The 16,353-nt window shown below is 36.0% G+C and overlaps 1 protein-coding gene across 1 annotated transcript in view; it reads right to left on the minus strand.

Annotated features, from left to right (window-relative positions):
• cdh13 (cadherin 13, H-cadherin (heart)) overlaps nt 1-16,353 on the minus strand; it is a 313,054-nt gene that overhangs the window by 167,724 nt on the left and 128,977 nt on the right. Inside the window, exon 5 of the mRNA XM_083551942.1 lies at nt 11,681-11,825. Within this exon, the coding sequence (XP_083408068.1) occupies nt 11,681-11,825 (145 nt within the window). The remainder of the gene's footprint in view (nt 1-11,680; nt 11,826-16,353) is intronic.

Raw genomic sequence — 16,353 nt, forward strand, 5'->3', positions numbered from 1 at the left:
TATTATGGCCATATACAGTAGATAGCATAGATGACAATGCAGTGTAAAGTACGGTGGCCATGAAGTGCAAAACACATTAACAAATCCGAAAACAAATTTACAAATCCGAAAACAAATTAACAAATCCAAAAACAAAACAACAAATCCAAAAACAAATTAACAAATCCAAAAACAAATTAACAAATTCAAAAACAAAACAACAAATCCAAAAACACTAACAAATCCGAAAACAAATTAACAAATTAGAAAACACTAACAAATCCAAAAACAAAATAACAAATCCGAAAACAAATTAACAAATTCAAAAACACATTAACAAATCCAAAAAACCCAACGACAAGTCAGACAAACCGGAAAAGGTAGGTATAGTTTGTGATCGTAAACTTACAGATCATTGGACAAGACACCTATCAGTCAAGATATACAGGTGAGTGACAGGTGTCTCGTCCAATGATCTGTAAGTTTCCATTTGCAAACTATACCTACCTTTTCCGGTTAGAGTCATTCCAGCCATTAGAGTTGCACAAACAGTGCCGGTCCCAAGCCCGGATAAATGGGGATAAATGGGGTTGCGTTAGGAAGGTCATCCAGCGTAAAACGTGCCAAATCGTAAAATTTCTTAGATCTTTTTGTCATGATATACTGCAGCATCTCCAACATCACTGCATATGAATTTCCTTCCTCAAAGTATCTTTGGATTAATTCCAGTTTCTCCTTGCTTGCCAATGTTTATTTCTGTTATTTTTTATATTTAAAGGTGCACTAATCCAAATAATATAAAAAAGTTTAAAGTAAACGGACAATTTTACACATGTACAAGAAACAAAGTTATAAGATTTCATACTTCCTGTATATTTTGAATGACAGGTGTCTCGTCCAATGATCTGTAAGTTTCCATTCGCAAACTATACCTACCTTTTCTGGTTTGTTTGGCTTGTCGTTGTGTTTTTTGGATTTGTTCATTCGTTTTTGAATTTGTTAATTTGTTTACGGATTTGTTATTTTGTTTTTGGATTTGTTAATGTGTTTTTGGATTTGGTAATTTGTTTTTGGATTTGGTAATTTGTTTTTGGATTTGTTCATGTGTTTTGCACTTCTCGGCCACCGTAGTAAAGTGTACAGAATAAATTAGAATACCATAAAACAAATATAGCGCTTATTACATCATCACATAATCCTATGTAGGTGTAGATTCTGAACCCTGAAAATGAGGCTCAACAGCCAAGCCAAACGACAGAGTTTAGAGTTGCTGCAGCAGCCTGTCCATACTCAGATATTTCTCAGCCACATGTGACGGCCCTTAATTTAGCTGGTGGTGCTGGACTGAAGGACAGATAATGAGGCTTTGTTAGAGTGAAAGGTCATGTTGAGAGGAGAACAGGGGTTCGTCGTGTGAGAGCTGGGAAATCCTGGCACACAGAAAACGGCATTATGCTACAAATTACCTGCTGGTATTAGTGTCACCCACAGCCCAATCATTTTCTCGGCTGGATCAATCAGAGCTGGGGTCTAGCTGCCTCTCCTCTGGGGGCCTGTCCTGGCAATTAGCTATTGATTTCTTTTAGCCCTTTATTTTCTGAGGCTGAAGCTCCAGTCTGTTATGCAGCACACAGTACTGGCTTTGACACGCTCACACGTTCACACCTGAACCGAGAACGGCATCTTGTCAGAAGGTGAGGGAATGAAACAAGGGTTGCAGTCAGTGACCAGTCACCACAAGAAAGAAGATAAACTGTGGTTGAAGAAGCTGTGATAAAGGTCACTGCTACGAGGAGAAACACCTGAGCAACGCCATCGCAAGGTCATTTTAACACTCTACACTGTGTTATGTCCTGTAAGTGTATATTTACTAAAGCAGTCACAGAGAGAAAATAATAGTGTAATAATCAGTGCTTTGGTGTGTTTAATTCCTTCTTTCAGCCAAAGTTTCATATACTGTATCTTCTGAAGTCATAGATGCTTCAGGAACAGACCACATGACGTAATTTGGGGATTTCATAAGCAACTTTTCCATTTGCATGTGTACAGCTTACCATGAACACTTTTTGTCTTTATTTCTTTAAACATTGTTTAAACCAAACCTTTTTTTAAAGAAAAATAAAAACAAGGTACCTCAAAATATACAACATAAATTTACAATTTACAGGATTATTGGAAGAAATGTATCTGATACACAGACATAGACTACCAGCAAAATGGGATACCTCAGAAAACCTGGAACTTCACAAAGTTTTATCCATGCTTGAGATATGATTTCTTCCCTTTAAGTCTTCCAGGGAACACACAAGGATATTTCTGTTACCTGTTTAACTGCATAAAAAAAAGAACAGTATGAACACTGCAAATTCTCTTCAGTGACTAAAGCACAGTGGTCAGAAACCTTCTCAAGATTCATCCCTCCTTAATAAGTTATTTCAATAAAACTGTTCATGTGGTACACATGCCATCCAGTAATTTCAATACCAGCAAACTATTTTTTTTTTATTTCAATTTCCATTTACACCTGATCTATGTGTCATGCAAAATAAAGTCTACGATTTGCTCATCCAATCCAATGGCAGACTATAAATACAGATTCTCAAAGTTGAATTTTGGATTGAAAAACAGTCACACAAAGTTAACCATTAGAAAAAACATGGAACGAACATAATGTTAAAAAGGAATATAATGAGAAATACATCGGCTCCTCAAAAAACGAAATAAAAATGTTCATAAAATGGCCAGTTTTAGGTAAACGTAGGCAAAAAAATAAAAAATAAAATAAATGTAGAAAAGTTTGAAATATGGGCCAGAAATTCGGCTTTTATAAATCCTTCACATACTGTACAACACCTTAAACATCTAATTAAGATCACAGCAGTATGCAGTTCAAAAAGTATGTTAAGTAAGAAACTCGCACTATAGGCCATTGCTTATTTGCTATCAGGGAAATGCACAAGGGCCACTGCTGTCAGTCAGTCTTTACTTTAATCTTCACTAAAGAAAAGAATGGTAATAAAATAGAGCTCAGATTGAAGCACAGAACCTCCTGCATTTAACTTTCTACCAAGGAGTTACACTTAAAATCAAGGTGAAGAGCCCTGAGTGCATTTAATCTCTATCCATTCTAACTGCCTGTCTTTCATTTAAAAAGTCATTTTAACTTCATTGAGCCTGAATATTCTTTAGTTTAATACAGTCAAACTAGAAAATGTATGATCAACCCACCAGTTCGAGCACAGCCTCTGTTTTATTCATTTTATGATTTACAGAAACAGGAGAATGAAGACAGTGTGCTAAACACAAACAGGTTATGCACGCCAATTTTTGTTTTTTTTGGTTTGCTCTAGTAGCATGACCTAAACACCACTTCAAAATAAAACCATATTTTTACCATTATTTTTTATACAAAGTGGCTTAATATTTACTAAAGAAAAATGCTTTTTTTTTTTTACGTAGAGCTGCCACTCCATTTACATGGCCCACGCAGAGCACACTGCGAAAAGGGCAGAATACCTCTGCTTTATGTCATTCTTCAGCATTATTAAATGAAATTCATACAGTATTCACCACAACTGTGTCCAAAAAGGAAAGCGGTTACTGAAGATGAATGAATGAATGAAAGGTGTTTAAAAAAACATTTTGAGTAGCAATATCACTGGGCCCAATGACTCTAAGATTTTGATACAGTGAGAACTTTTTCACATTTTTCTGAAATATATTAGTGCTATAGTTCCCTAACAGTAACTTAAAGTTACTGTATATTTAAACACAAATTACTTTACTAGGGGCAAACTGGATTCAGGATTCACCTTTACTTAAAAAAAAGAATATTTTAAATACAGCTACACAATATGGACACAAGTTTTGGGACACCTGACTTTTCAATTTATATGTTATATAAACCGTACTAACAAAGTTGGAATTACACAATTGTATAGTCTTTGGATGCTGTAACCTTAAATTTTCACTTTACTTGAACTAGAAGCATGACAACGCCCTTGTGCACAAAGTCAGCTACATAAAGATGGTTTATGGATTGGAGTTAAAGCAAGCATCATGAGATATGGTTCATGGTTTGGAGTGGAAGATCCTGAGTGGCTGCTATAGAGCTTTGACCTCAATCCTATTCTAGCTCTATTTGGATTGGAACCCCGCCGGCATTTCAGGCCTCCTCATCCTACAACAGTATCAACAATAACAATAACAGACTTACTAATGCCCTAATGGCTGAATGAGCAAAAATCTCATTCCAAAAACTACATTCTAATATTCTAGTGGAACATCTTTGAACAAAAGTGTAAGTTATTATAACAATAAATTGGACCTAAATGTGTAATAATATAAAAAAAAGCTCATATGAAACTTTTGTCCATTTATATATATATATATATATATATATATATATATATATATATATATATATATATATATATATATATATATATATATATATATATATATACACATACAGTGAGGAAAATAATATTTGAACACCCTGCTATTTTGCAAGTTCTCCCTCTTAGAAATCATGGAGGGGTCTGAAATTGTCATCGTAGGTGCATGTCCACTGTGAGAGACATAATCTAAAAAAGAAATCCAGAAATCACAATATATGATTTTTAAACTATTTATTTGTATGATACAGCTGCAAATAAGTATTTGAACACCTGTCTAGTAGCTAGAATTCTAACCTTCAAAGACCTGTTAGTCTGCCTTTAAAATGTCCACCTCCACTACATTTATTATCCTAAATTAGATGCACCTGTTTGAGGTCGTTAGCTGCATAAAGACACCTGTCCACCCCATACAATCAGTAAGAATCCAACTACTAACATGGCCAAGACCAAAGAGCTGTCCAAAGACACTAGAGACAAAATTGTACACCTCCACAAGGCTGGAAAGGGCTACGGGGAAATTGCCAAGCAACTTGGTGAAAAAAATGTTACTGTTGGTAATACACTAAGACGTCATGGTTTAAACTCATGCATGGCACGGAAGGATGTACAGGCACGTCTTAAGTTTGCCAATGACCATTTGGATGATCCAGAGGAGTCATGGGAGAAAGTCATGTGGTCAGATGAGACCAAAATAGAACTTTTGGGTCATAATTCCACTAAACATGTTTGAAGGAAGAAGAATAATGAGTAACATCCCATGAACACCATCCCTACAGTGAAGCATGGGGGTGGTAGCAATATGCTTTGGGGGTGTTTTTCTGCACATGGGACAGGGCGACTGCACTGTATTAAGGAAAGGATGACCGGGGCCATGTATTGCGAGATCTTGGGGAACAACCTCCTTTCCTCATTTAGAGCATTGAAGATGGGTCGAGGCTGGGTCTTCCAACATGACAATGACCCGAAGCACACAGCCAGGATAACCAAGGAGTGGCTCTGTAAGAAGCATATCAAGGTTCGGGCGTGGCCTAGCCAGTCTCCAGACCTAAACCCAATAGAGAATCTTTGGAGGGAGCTCAAAGTCCGTGTTACTCAGTGACAGGCCAGAAACCTGACTGATCTAGAGAAGATCTGTGTGGAGGAGTGGGCCAAAATCCCTCCTGCAGTGTGTGCAAACCTGGTTAAAAACTACAGGAAACATTTGACCTCTGTAATTGCAAACAAAGGCTACTGTACCAAATATTAACATTGACTTTCTCAGGTGTTCAAATACTTATTTGCAGCTGTATCATACAAATAAATTGTAAAAAAAAATCATATATTGTGATTTCTGGATTTTTTTTTTTAGATTATGTCTCTCACAGTGGACATGCACCTACGATGACCATTTCAGACCCCTCCATGATTTCTAAGTGGGAGAACTTGCAAAATAGTAGGGTGTTCAAATACTTATTTTCCTCACTGTATATATATTTTGTGTGTGTGTGTGTGTGTGTGTGTATATATATATATATATATATATATATATATATATATATATATATATATATATATATATATATATATATATATATATATATATATACACACACACACACACACACAAAATATATATAATTTCTTACAGCTTTTCAGTTACCAGTTTTACAGTCCTTCGTTTTGCCCCAGGGCACACAGACGCACTCACTCGTTCTCAATGGGACCTTTGAAAAGAAGTAGCAAAGCAGCAAAGCAGTGCCGATTCATCTTCCGTCAGCCCAGCACAGCTTTGAAAGCAGGACGAAACCTGCTGTGCACATCTGCACCGGAGAAAAGCATCCATCTCACCAAGAAGAGACAAAAGGCCAAGCACTACCCACGTACCCACTGTGCACATCTGCGCACATAATGCATTACGCTTTCATACAAAGTGCATGTATATTATATATACAATGCACACCTGTACGAGGATGGATTGTCATAGAAAGACTTGCAGTCATTCCCTAGTGAGCAAGTACTGTTGACTCTATTATGAGCCTTAGGAGTCAGAGATAATGATAAGTTCTTAGAGGTGTAGCAGTGTAAACTTGTTCATTAGCATATTGAAGACATGCATATTTTATCTCCTTGGTTTACAATGAAACTCTAACGATTGCTTTCTTTTAAAGATAAGGAGTTAACAAAAAATCACTTTCTTTGGTTTTGGTGTATTTTGTTGTTCACTGTAAATATAATGAGTTGTAATTATATTGGCCAGAGTTGTAGTTTGGAGTTACATGCATCCCCAATAGTGACTTGTTTCCTCAGTTGCATATGAACAAAGAGTGTACAATTGGCAATATCAGTATGTATTTTTTATCATATCACTGTAGGAGAGAATACAAATGCACCAGAGTGAGACAGTGATACAGTGTATAGCACTGCTGCCTCACAGCTCCAGTGTCCCTGGTTTGATCCTGAGTACAGGATACTGTCTGTGTGGTTTCCTAAAAGTTCTCTGATTTCCTTTCACCGCCAAACCATGGCAGTAGTTGGATTGGAGATGGATTAGCTATATTAAATTGTCCCTGGGTGCAAATGTGTGTGCATGGTGCACTGTATCCCATCCAGGGTGTATTTCCAGCTCATGCCCATGCTGTGATATCACACCACAGAGTGATACTGAAAAATGGACAAAATGCAGCTATCAATAGCAATATGACACTACCACCAGCAATCACATATAAATTCCAGTTAGGAAGACACTCACAAGACTCCAAATAGTTATAAGACTGAACTGCACCAAAAAACACCTAACTGGAATAGAAGAAGATTAGATAATATACAATGGATCTGCTAATTTTGCTGTGTGGTGAATTCATAGGGTAAAGAGATTAAATATGCTTTATGAAGTTGCTGTAGATCATAACCTTAAAAATAATAGTCGTGACAGTAAAACCATTGATTTTTGATGTCATGATGACATTACGGCATAAAACTGTGGACTTTAGGTTTCATGATCGCATGGCTGTTAGACACAATGCCACTCATATGCAAAATGGCTACGCCCCTTGTTAAGTTAAACTGGTAGGGTGAAATGTGTACTTAATATATAAACCAACCTGATGGAAACCTGCCCTAAGTCTTAAACTATAACTTCAGTAAAGCTGCATTCACACTACACTTTTTGCTTGCATTGACGCAAGTAAGTTTTGTATTTTTCTACATTACAAAGTTTGTTGGACTTTATAACAAGATAAAGAAAGCACAGATTATATCAGTGTTGCAGTATTCTGTTTTATACTGCACAGCTTTAATATAAAATCATTAATTTAAGCTGCTTGGTTTGCAGTTTCACTGTGTACCTGAACAGACTGTAAATCTTAACGTTGTTATATCAAGTTGCCTCCCATATTCACAGCAGGTATCCGAAGAAACTTTGCATGTTGAATGTCTTGTGTGACTGCAGCTTAACCTAAACAAACTATTTGGCTTGGCTGAAGCCTGCAGAACTGTCACAGGGCCTGTGGGGGTTTAGCACCTCTCTGATTTGAGGCCATGAACAGAGGGAAGGTTCACTCGTAACTTTATTAAGCCCTTAGGCCAAATTTTATTTCCTCCCCTGGCTATTAGATGAATTCCCTTTGCTTAACCAAGTTACTGAAGCTGTACAAGCAATGTGAAAGTATCCTGCTGTTACAGCTCTCACTTCATTTTGCTTTCCTGACTGCTGCAGTAGCAGTGACATTTCATTGGACTGCATTAATCTCTGTTGCACACCAACTGCAGGGGGAAAAAAAAAACATGTAGGTGTAGAACTTAAAGAGCATAAAAGCAAGGTATTATCTGTATGTTTTAGAGTGATGGGTGCTTGTTTGCAATCATTTATTGATTTATTTGAAATACAGTACATGCCTCTGTGACTCTCAAAAATCACACTATACATTTAATTCTCTCATGCCAATGTGGCTGTGGAAATTTTTTTTGAACAAAATTTGGTGTGCCTGCCAATAATGAATTTTAGCATCCATCTTTTAAAAAAATATAGCGGAAATGTTTTTAATCTAATATGATGATAAATGTTTTTAGGCAACGTTTAAATTTCTCTCATTGGGTTTCACACTTAGTTAAATGTATTGAAAAATAAAACAATTAAGTGAAACAACTATACGGCTATACAGTTTGTAATAAGATGCCAGCTGTCAGATTACATTGTCATAATGTTACAGTGGTAGCCATGGCATAGCTGAGCCTCAGTTATGGACAGAAAGCAGGCAGGTTGAACCAACCGATAAAAAGAGACGATTCTCACCAGTGCCTTATTACCTAGTAAGCTACTTATTTATTAACTGATGGTGAACCCTGAACTTGAACGAGCCAAAAGCTGAAAGCTATTCTTTTTTATCCTGAAAATCTGCCTGCTACCTAAATCCACCTTTGTGGACAAAGAAAAAAAACACAAAAAAAAAAAACCAAAAAAAAAACTGAATAAATCAGCTATTTTTCATTATGCAAATAACAATAAGGAAAAATAGCTAAATGAATCAGCTATTTTTCCTACTGTTATTTGCATAATGAGTAAAATTAAGAGACAATGATAAATCTAATTTAAAACCCGCCAGTGACTTTTATCCAGGGCGATGAGACAGAGAGTAATGTAAACGATGCTGAAAATCAAAGTGAGAACTAATTTCCCATTGTAAACATTTAATTTATTAACATTTGCTGCTAATTCCAATTATTTATTTATTTTTAACAAAGTGATTCAGTTGCATTATATTAAAACAGGTTAAACCAATTCTATCTAGGAAAATATCAAGATGACAACAGTGTAATTGTGATCTTTTAACCTAGTTAATAATGTCACTGTAATGAACTGTACTAAAAAATGAAGGATGGCTTTACTAACAAGCATTGAATGGAAGATGCAGTCAGTGTGAAGGCTGTGAATAAATAATTGTATGAAGATGAATATGGTTTGGACTTTTTGTAGTCGCATCAAATATGTTGCTATTAGGGATGCACCGAAATGAAAATTCTTGGCCGAAAAAGGAGGAAAGCAAGGCCGAAAACCGAAAAACCGAAACACCGAAAGAAATTATGGCAATTATTATTACCATTGCATTAATGGCTATGACTGTGTACTAACCTTACTAAAATCAAGGCATTTCAATTGCATAAATAATATTAAAGTCTCAAATAATTAATCAATTACAAATTATGAAAATATTTATTTATAGCACATTGCAACAATGCACAGGATAAAATAAATTAAAATTTAGTCTTAAATGTTTAACTTTAATGCATTAATGTGTACATTAAATAATAATGTACAGGCCCTCTGGCCTGCTGAAAGGTTGTACAATTAAATATGTTCTTTCATAAAAACAAAGTGCATTCAGAACAAGTGCAACTGCTTAAAGGTACAATACAACAATATCACTGCGAAACTTCCTGCCTTTCCAAAAAAGTCCACCACAGACGGAGTGCGCGTGCTCGGAGGGGTTTTGCTTTTCTGTGCGTTTGCGTTCCTCTGATATTCAGCATAGCGATCGGGATGTTTGGATTTCAAATTAAACCCGACGTGGAGAGAGTTTTTGCAGACGAAATTTCGGCATTACATGTTTTGCAAATCGCTATCCGTGGCTCTTTCTCAGATATACTGAAACACGTCCACACCGCAGACATGTTGTTTTAGACATGCACGTGCAGGCAGCGGTTTCTGTTTGCGTCATCACAACAAACTGTTTCGGCTGTGTTGTTTCGGTGATCAAAGTCTTTTTGATTTTTCGGTGGCCGAATATTCGGTGCATCCCTAGTTTCTATAATATGCAATAAAATGGTGTAAATTTAGCCAATGTTAAAACATTGTGCAAAGGAGAAAAAGATTTACGTTCAGTGCCTTTCCGAAGTTTATACAGTAGAAAATGTCTCTTATATACTGAAAGGTTTCCCTCAGCACCCACAACGACAAAGTATCATTACAATGTGAGCTTACTTTTCTCATCATGCAACTTGCTGCATACATTCATTTACAATCAATGCGCACAAAAAATGCTACAAAGCAATCAAAGCTTTGTGCAACAAACATCACATCAGTGATTTGGTGGATTATGTGACAGACAAGAGAGAAGCCAGAACCCTGGTTTTCCCAGGATATAAGAGGGTTTAAAGAGGAATTTCCTTTCTTTAGAGCAGGTCAGACCAAATGTGGAGTAGCTTTCATCCTTTGCATTTGTACAACAACAGTACATCATAGGATTTAGAGAATCAACTATGCTAGATTAGACAATAAAACCTAACTCACATCTATCAGCTTACTCAGTAGCTGTGACAGTCAATTTTATGTGCACAATAAAGTTTCTTTTATTTTTTTTCTCCCTCCCTCTGTGATGTTTCTATAAGAGAGAGAAATTGCAGCATTTAATAATATCTGCGGAGTAGCATAATACTACAGTTGTCAGTACAACACTGAGGTAATTATTATTTCAGCATACTATTTAGGGCACATTATGCAGTTTGGGTTGCAGCCCTGAATTCTTTCTTAATATGTGTTGACTCACAGCACTGGAAATAATGCTGTGGATACGAGCAAAACATAGCCCAGATAACAAAATGTACTTTCTGCAACCAGAGAGGACACAGTTCCAAAAAATATACTTACAAATAGCTTTAAATTGTCTGTTAGGATAAAGAATACACTACTTTTAGCTTTTTTGTTGCTCCTCTTCTTGTAGTGCACCCATGCTTGTTTCAGTATTAAAGCATTTCTCAAAAGTAATCAGTGCTGGGTAAAGAGATTAAGAACATCCAATAGTCTTCAAATAACCCACTTTAAACATATATTCTAATCACCCATGGGTCCTAATGGATGACCTCACATTAATTGAGCTTGGACCCCATCATTCTTGCTTGTAGCTAATGTAAAACATTACACTTTTAGTAGGTGAATTAGTTGAATTGTAATGTCTCAGTGTCCACGGTTCCTTTACATGAGCATTATGGCAGAAAACATAGCTTCCAAACAAACCAAATAAGTAACAACAGGAAAAGGCCTGTCTGTTCATTTTTTTTTAAATAGGGGGAATTATCAAATTATACTGCTAATACTCTCAGACTGCATGGCCTGGTTACTAAGAATCTGTCCCTGGGCTCTTCCATTTCACTTCTTGACCATTAAGCTTCATCAGACAGAGAGAACATAATTATCACATCCCTTCTAAATGGCTTATATGCACTTGGAAGTGTGTGTGTGTGTGTGTGTGTGTGTGTGTGTGTGTGTGAGAGAGAGAGAGAGAGAGAGAGAGAGAGAGAGAGAGAGAGAGAGAGATAATATTTCATACCTGTAGGAGAGCCCTCCAGAACCTCTCCGGAATAGCGGGTTTCCTTGAAGATGGGTCTGTTATCATTTTGGTCAATTACAAACACGTCCAGATCCACAGGCCCTTCCACTAACCTGCCAGTCATGTCTGTGGTCGACACTTGGAGCTGAAAGGGAAAGAATACAAGCCGGGTCAAGCATTACAATTAGCCTGTGGTACCGGTAACTGCAGTCAGGATAAATATTGTTTCCCTTTTGTCATGCATGGGGGTTATCCAGTGGGTGCTCTGTAATACTGGACTTTGGATATACAGTCATCCCCAGATAATTCGCAGTTCGGAACTTGTGGCTCGGAAAATTTGCGGGTTCTCATTCGGAACCTAACCAACAGAAAGTTGCGAATTATCTTCAAATTTGCGGGAATCCGCGGTGGGACCGGATGTTCAGGAACGTTAGGAATAACATAACAGGTTTTAGAAGGTAACCCCTGTAGGTTCCGAGGGGACACTGTACTGTAAGCTTTTTCACCCCTCCTCTAAGAGGCTTCATCTATTCAGAAAGTGTCCTTGAGTAGTAATTTCTACAAATCACACAAAACATTTAAAATAGTAATACAAAACAATCCTCAGTAAGTGCAACATTTTAACAGTAATGCGCAAACATTATATGAAAAAAAAAACCTAAATACAGCAACTATGTTTTACATGATTTCTCTCTTGTCCCACATACATATTCCTTTCAGAAGATGAATGATAATAAATATGGACAGAGACAAAGCCCAAAGACTACAATTTAAGCACACATTATGCAAGTACCATTTATCTTATCTTAACCGACAAGAAGAAAATATAAAAAACCATGGTTCTATGATAATCACTGTGTTTTGTTGACTGTGCTTGGCATTTATTATGAAGTAAGCCATAGACACACGGGTGCTTGTTCCTAACTGCCACAGATCTGTTTTACAAAGCCTTATCTGCCTGACAGAGGGAGCGGGAGTGACTGAGATATACAGTGACAGGACAAATTAGGCCTGAGCACAGCAGCTCTTACATGCAGGGAAAATGAGAGCGATGCTGTTTAGCTTGTGCTAAAATCTTGCACAGTGTGACACAGTGGTTTTGGACAAACCTGGTGTTATAGTATAGGTCCAAGATAAAAAATGAACTCAATAGTTACAGTGGTTTGCAACTTGATTTGCCAATTCTGAGTATAACAGTTTTACATGTGAATGTTCATTCGTCTGAGATGGCAAAGGTTTTCTTGAGAAGAAATTTGCAGACCATTATTATTAAACACAAAGGCCTGCCTTTAAATATTAAAAATGGTATAGAAAATACGGACTGAAGAAGACAAAGTAATATAAATAAATGAAACAAAAAATAAACAATGACTATTGTCACAATTGTCACTAAATGACTAAAACAATGTTTATTAAGACAATGTCAATAAAGAAATAAACATCTGACAGTCTAGCATATAGCAGTCTATAGTCTAGCAGCATATATATATATATATAAAGAGAGACAGAGTGCATACAGTATATTGAGCAATATTGAGTGTATAAGTAAATGTTGGCTCAAAAAAAGCCTATATATATATATATATATATATATATATATATATATATATATATATATATATATATATATATATATATATATATATATATATATATATAGGCTTTTTTTGATCATGTGTTATATATATATATATATATATATATATATAAAAAATTTTGAGCCAACATTTACTCATGCACACAATATTGCTGGTTATAAATGACTTTAAACAGTGAGTGTATTTACAGCCCAGAACATAAATGTCAACGTGATATGCTGTAGTGTGGTTACATTAAATTGCCAGACAATGGTGCAGGGCTGCTCCCGGTCACTGCCTGAGCAGATATATGTCTAAGATCAGAATGTGAGATAACTAAAACACTCAGTTTTTCTCACTCAAATTCCCCATTATGACTGAAGTTTTAATACTTATATATGTTACTTCAGTCCTCATAACTGACAGCCTTCTGTGCTAAAATCAGGTGCATCTGTAACTAATGTGTGCTTTGTGCTTTTACTGTGTCTTGATCTACAATTTCAGCTCGTTAAGCCTCAGCTCCATTCAAGAAGCTTCTCGTAATCCAACTGTGGTGTGAGACAAATAAGAAATCTAGGTCATATGCATCAACCAAAAAAACCGTGAAACACTGCTGTGACAGCATAAGAAGAAGACACTGAAGAAAGCCAAACAAAGAGGTGTTTAAAGAAAGTAAATATAAGTATAAAAAAAAGCAATACAGTGAAAAGCACAGATTCATAAAAGACAGATTGATCTGTTGTTCACAGTATCTACAGAGTTTTAGTGCAGAGACAAAGGCGATTTAATTGTACATTTACAAGTTAAAACGGGCTGCCTGTGGGTTGGACCTGCTAAATACTGAATCACGTATTAATTTATTCTGCATTATCAGCAAACCTCACACAGCCAAAAGGAGCAAACCAAAATTCTACCTGCCTCCTCATCTGATTTACACGTGCAAAACTGCACATGATGAAATACTTCAAGCCATGGCTAAGTTAGATATTCAAAACTGCATTCAAAACACTTTTTTAGTGTTTGTAGATCACAAGGGTTCTTAAAGTGTCCTTTGGATTTGGTATACAAGTTGCTTTATTTTGAAGTATATTAAAAATCAGGCAATTTTCCAAACAAACGTGGCACTGGCACAATGTATAAAATCAGGTATGTAGAACTATAGCTTTAGTTAATGTTCATATCAGTCATCAGAACATTGAGCCAAACTGGTTAAGATTGACAGGAAGGTTGTAGATCTGCAATTAACTACTCTTTACAAGCATGTTGAGCATAAAAGCATCTTACAACACATCTTACATTTGAACTTTAAGGGTCTTGCTCAAGGGCCCAGCATTGATAGGACATGAACTTACCACCTCCTGAACAGAAGTGCAACATTTTAAACACTAAGCTACCTCTTGCCCTAAAAGTCTGAAGCTTATTAAAGCTTATGTGCTACAGCAGCAAAAGACCACGTCAGGCTCCATTTCTGACAGCCACAAACAGAAAGTGGCACCCAAACTAGACAACTGAAGATTGGGAAAAAACAGTCCGTGGCTATTATGCTCGCTTCAGGCAGTTCACATACCATGGAACTTGAGAAAAAAAAAAAAAAAAAGAGAAAAGAGATTTAAAAACTTGGAACCGGCAAGATTGTAGCGATGATGCTATGAGCAATAATGACTGTCTTCACCCTTTTCACCTGAGAGAGAATGACCAATTATAGCACTTGCCATCGTGCATTACCTTATGAGCCCATCCAGAATGCTCCATTACACCGAGTCGCCTGTGTGTGGGCGTTTCCGTGGCATGCCAACACATTACCACAGTTTGCTATCACTATCAATAATGCATGGCATCACTCTCCCTGCCTCTTCTTGTCTTTCCATCATTCCAAGGCCGGGGTCAGCTGCACCGTTTGGCTCCGGCCATCTCAAGCACAGGCCTGTTGGACATGATTAATGGTCCAGGCAATGGAGATGTACAGCAAGTCCCTGCGTCAGGGGTTACGCCACTAATGGTCTATACATTATCCGCTGCATTCTCCTACTATTACAGGCAGATGGGAAAAGGACAAATTTATGAGAATTCATTCTCCTTTTCATCCCATCACACAGAGTCCTGACTCTGCATAACTTTAGCTGTAATGTCTCAGGCAAAATCGTCACGATCGCTGTACACTTTATGGAGGACTAAAGCTGATAATTCACATTCACACTCATTAATAGGCTTTTCGCTTACATCTAATTTACATTTTTATGCATTTCTATTTGAAAATGTGATTTAAAGTGTTTTAGTGAAATGGATTATAGATCGCTGTCTAGTGAAATGTCAATAAAAGATGCTTACAATGAAAAGGATCATTATTAATGCAGCTGATTCGGGTTTTGCCCAAATTTAATCGTAGCATAAAAACAGGAACTGTTTATTTATTGTATTAAAAATTATTATAAAAAAAAAATCAGATGTTCTTCTCTGACTAGCCACAAAGTAAAAATTGTAAAATATTAAAATAATTATATCTCAGCATGTCTACTCACACTGCATTCTCTTGCATGCACAAATAATAGCAAATTACACTTTAAACGTCACACCTCACACATAATCACAGTGATCATGTGTTATGTTCCCTCCGTCTCCCTGGTGCAGCTTGTTAGCAAAACACATCAGATAATTGTTCAACACTTTCTAATGTTAATAATATATACTGTGTGTGTGTGTGTGTGTGTGTGTGTGTGTGTGTGTGTGTGTGTGTGTGTGTGCTGTGTGTGTGTGTGTGTGTCTGTGTGTGTGTGTGTGTGTGTGTGTGTGTGTGTGTGTGTGTGTATATATATATATATATATATATATATATATATATATATATATATATATATATATATATATATATATATATATATATATATATATCTATATATATCTATATATGTATATATATATATATATATATATATATACATATATATATATATATATATATATATATATATATATATATATATATGTATATATATATATATATATATATATATATATATGTATATATATATATATATATATATATATATATATATATATATATATATATATATATATATATGTATATATATATATATA

Source organism: Silurus aristotelis (assembly GCF_946808225.1).
Source record: "Silurus aristotelis genome assembly, chromosome: 10".
In the NCBI taxonomy this organism is placed as follows: Eukaryota; Metazoa; Chordata; class Actinopteri; order Siluriformes; family Siluridae; genus Silurus; species Silurus aristotelis.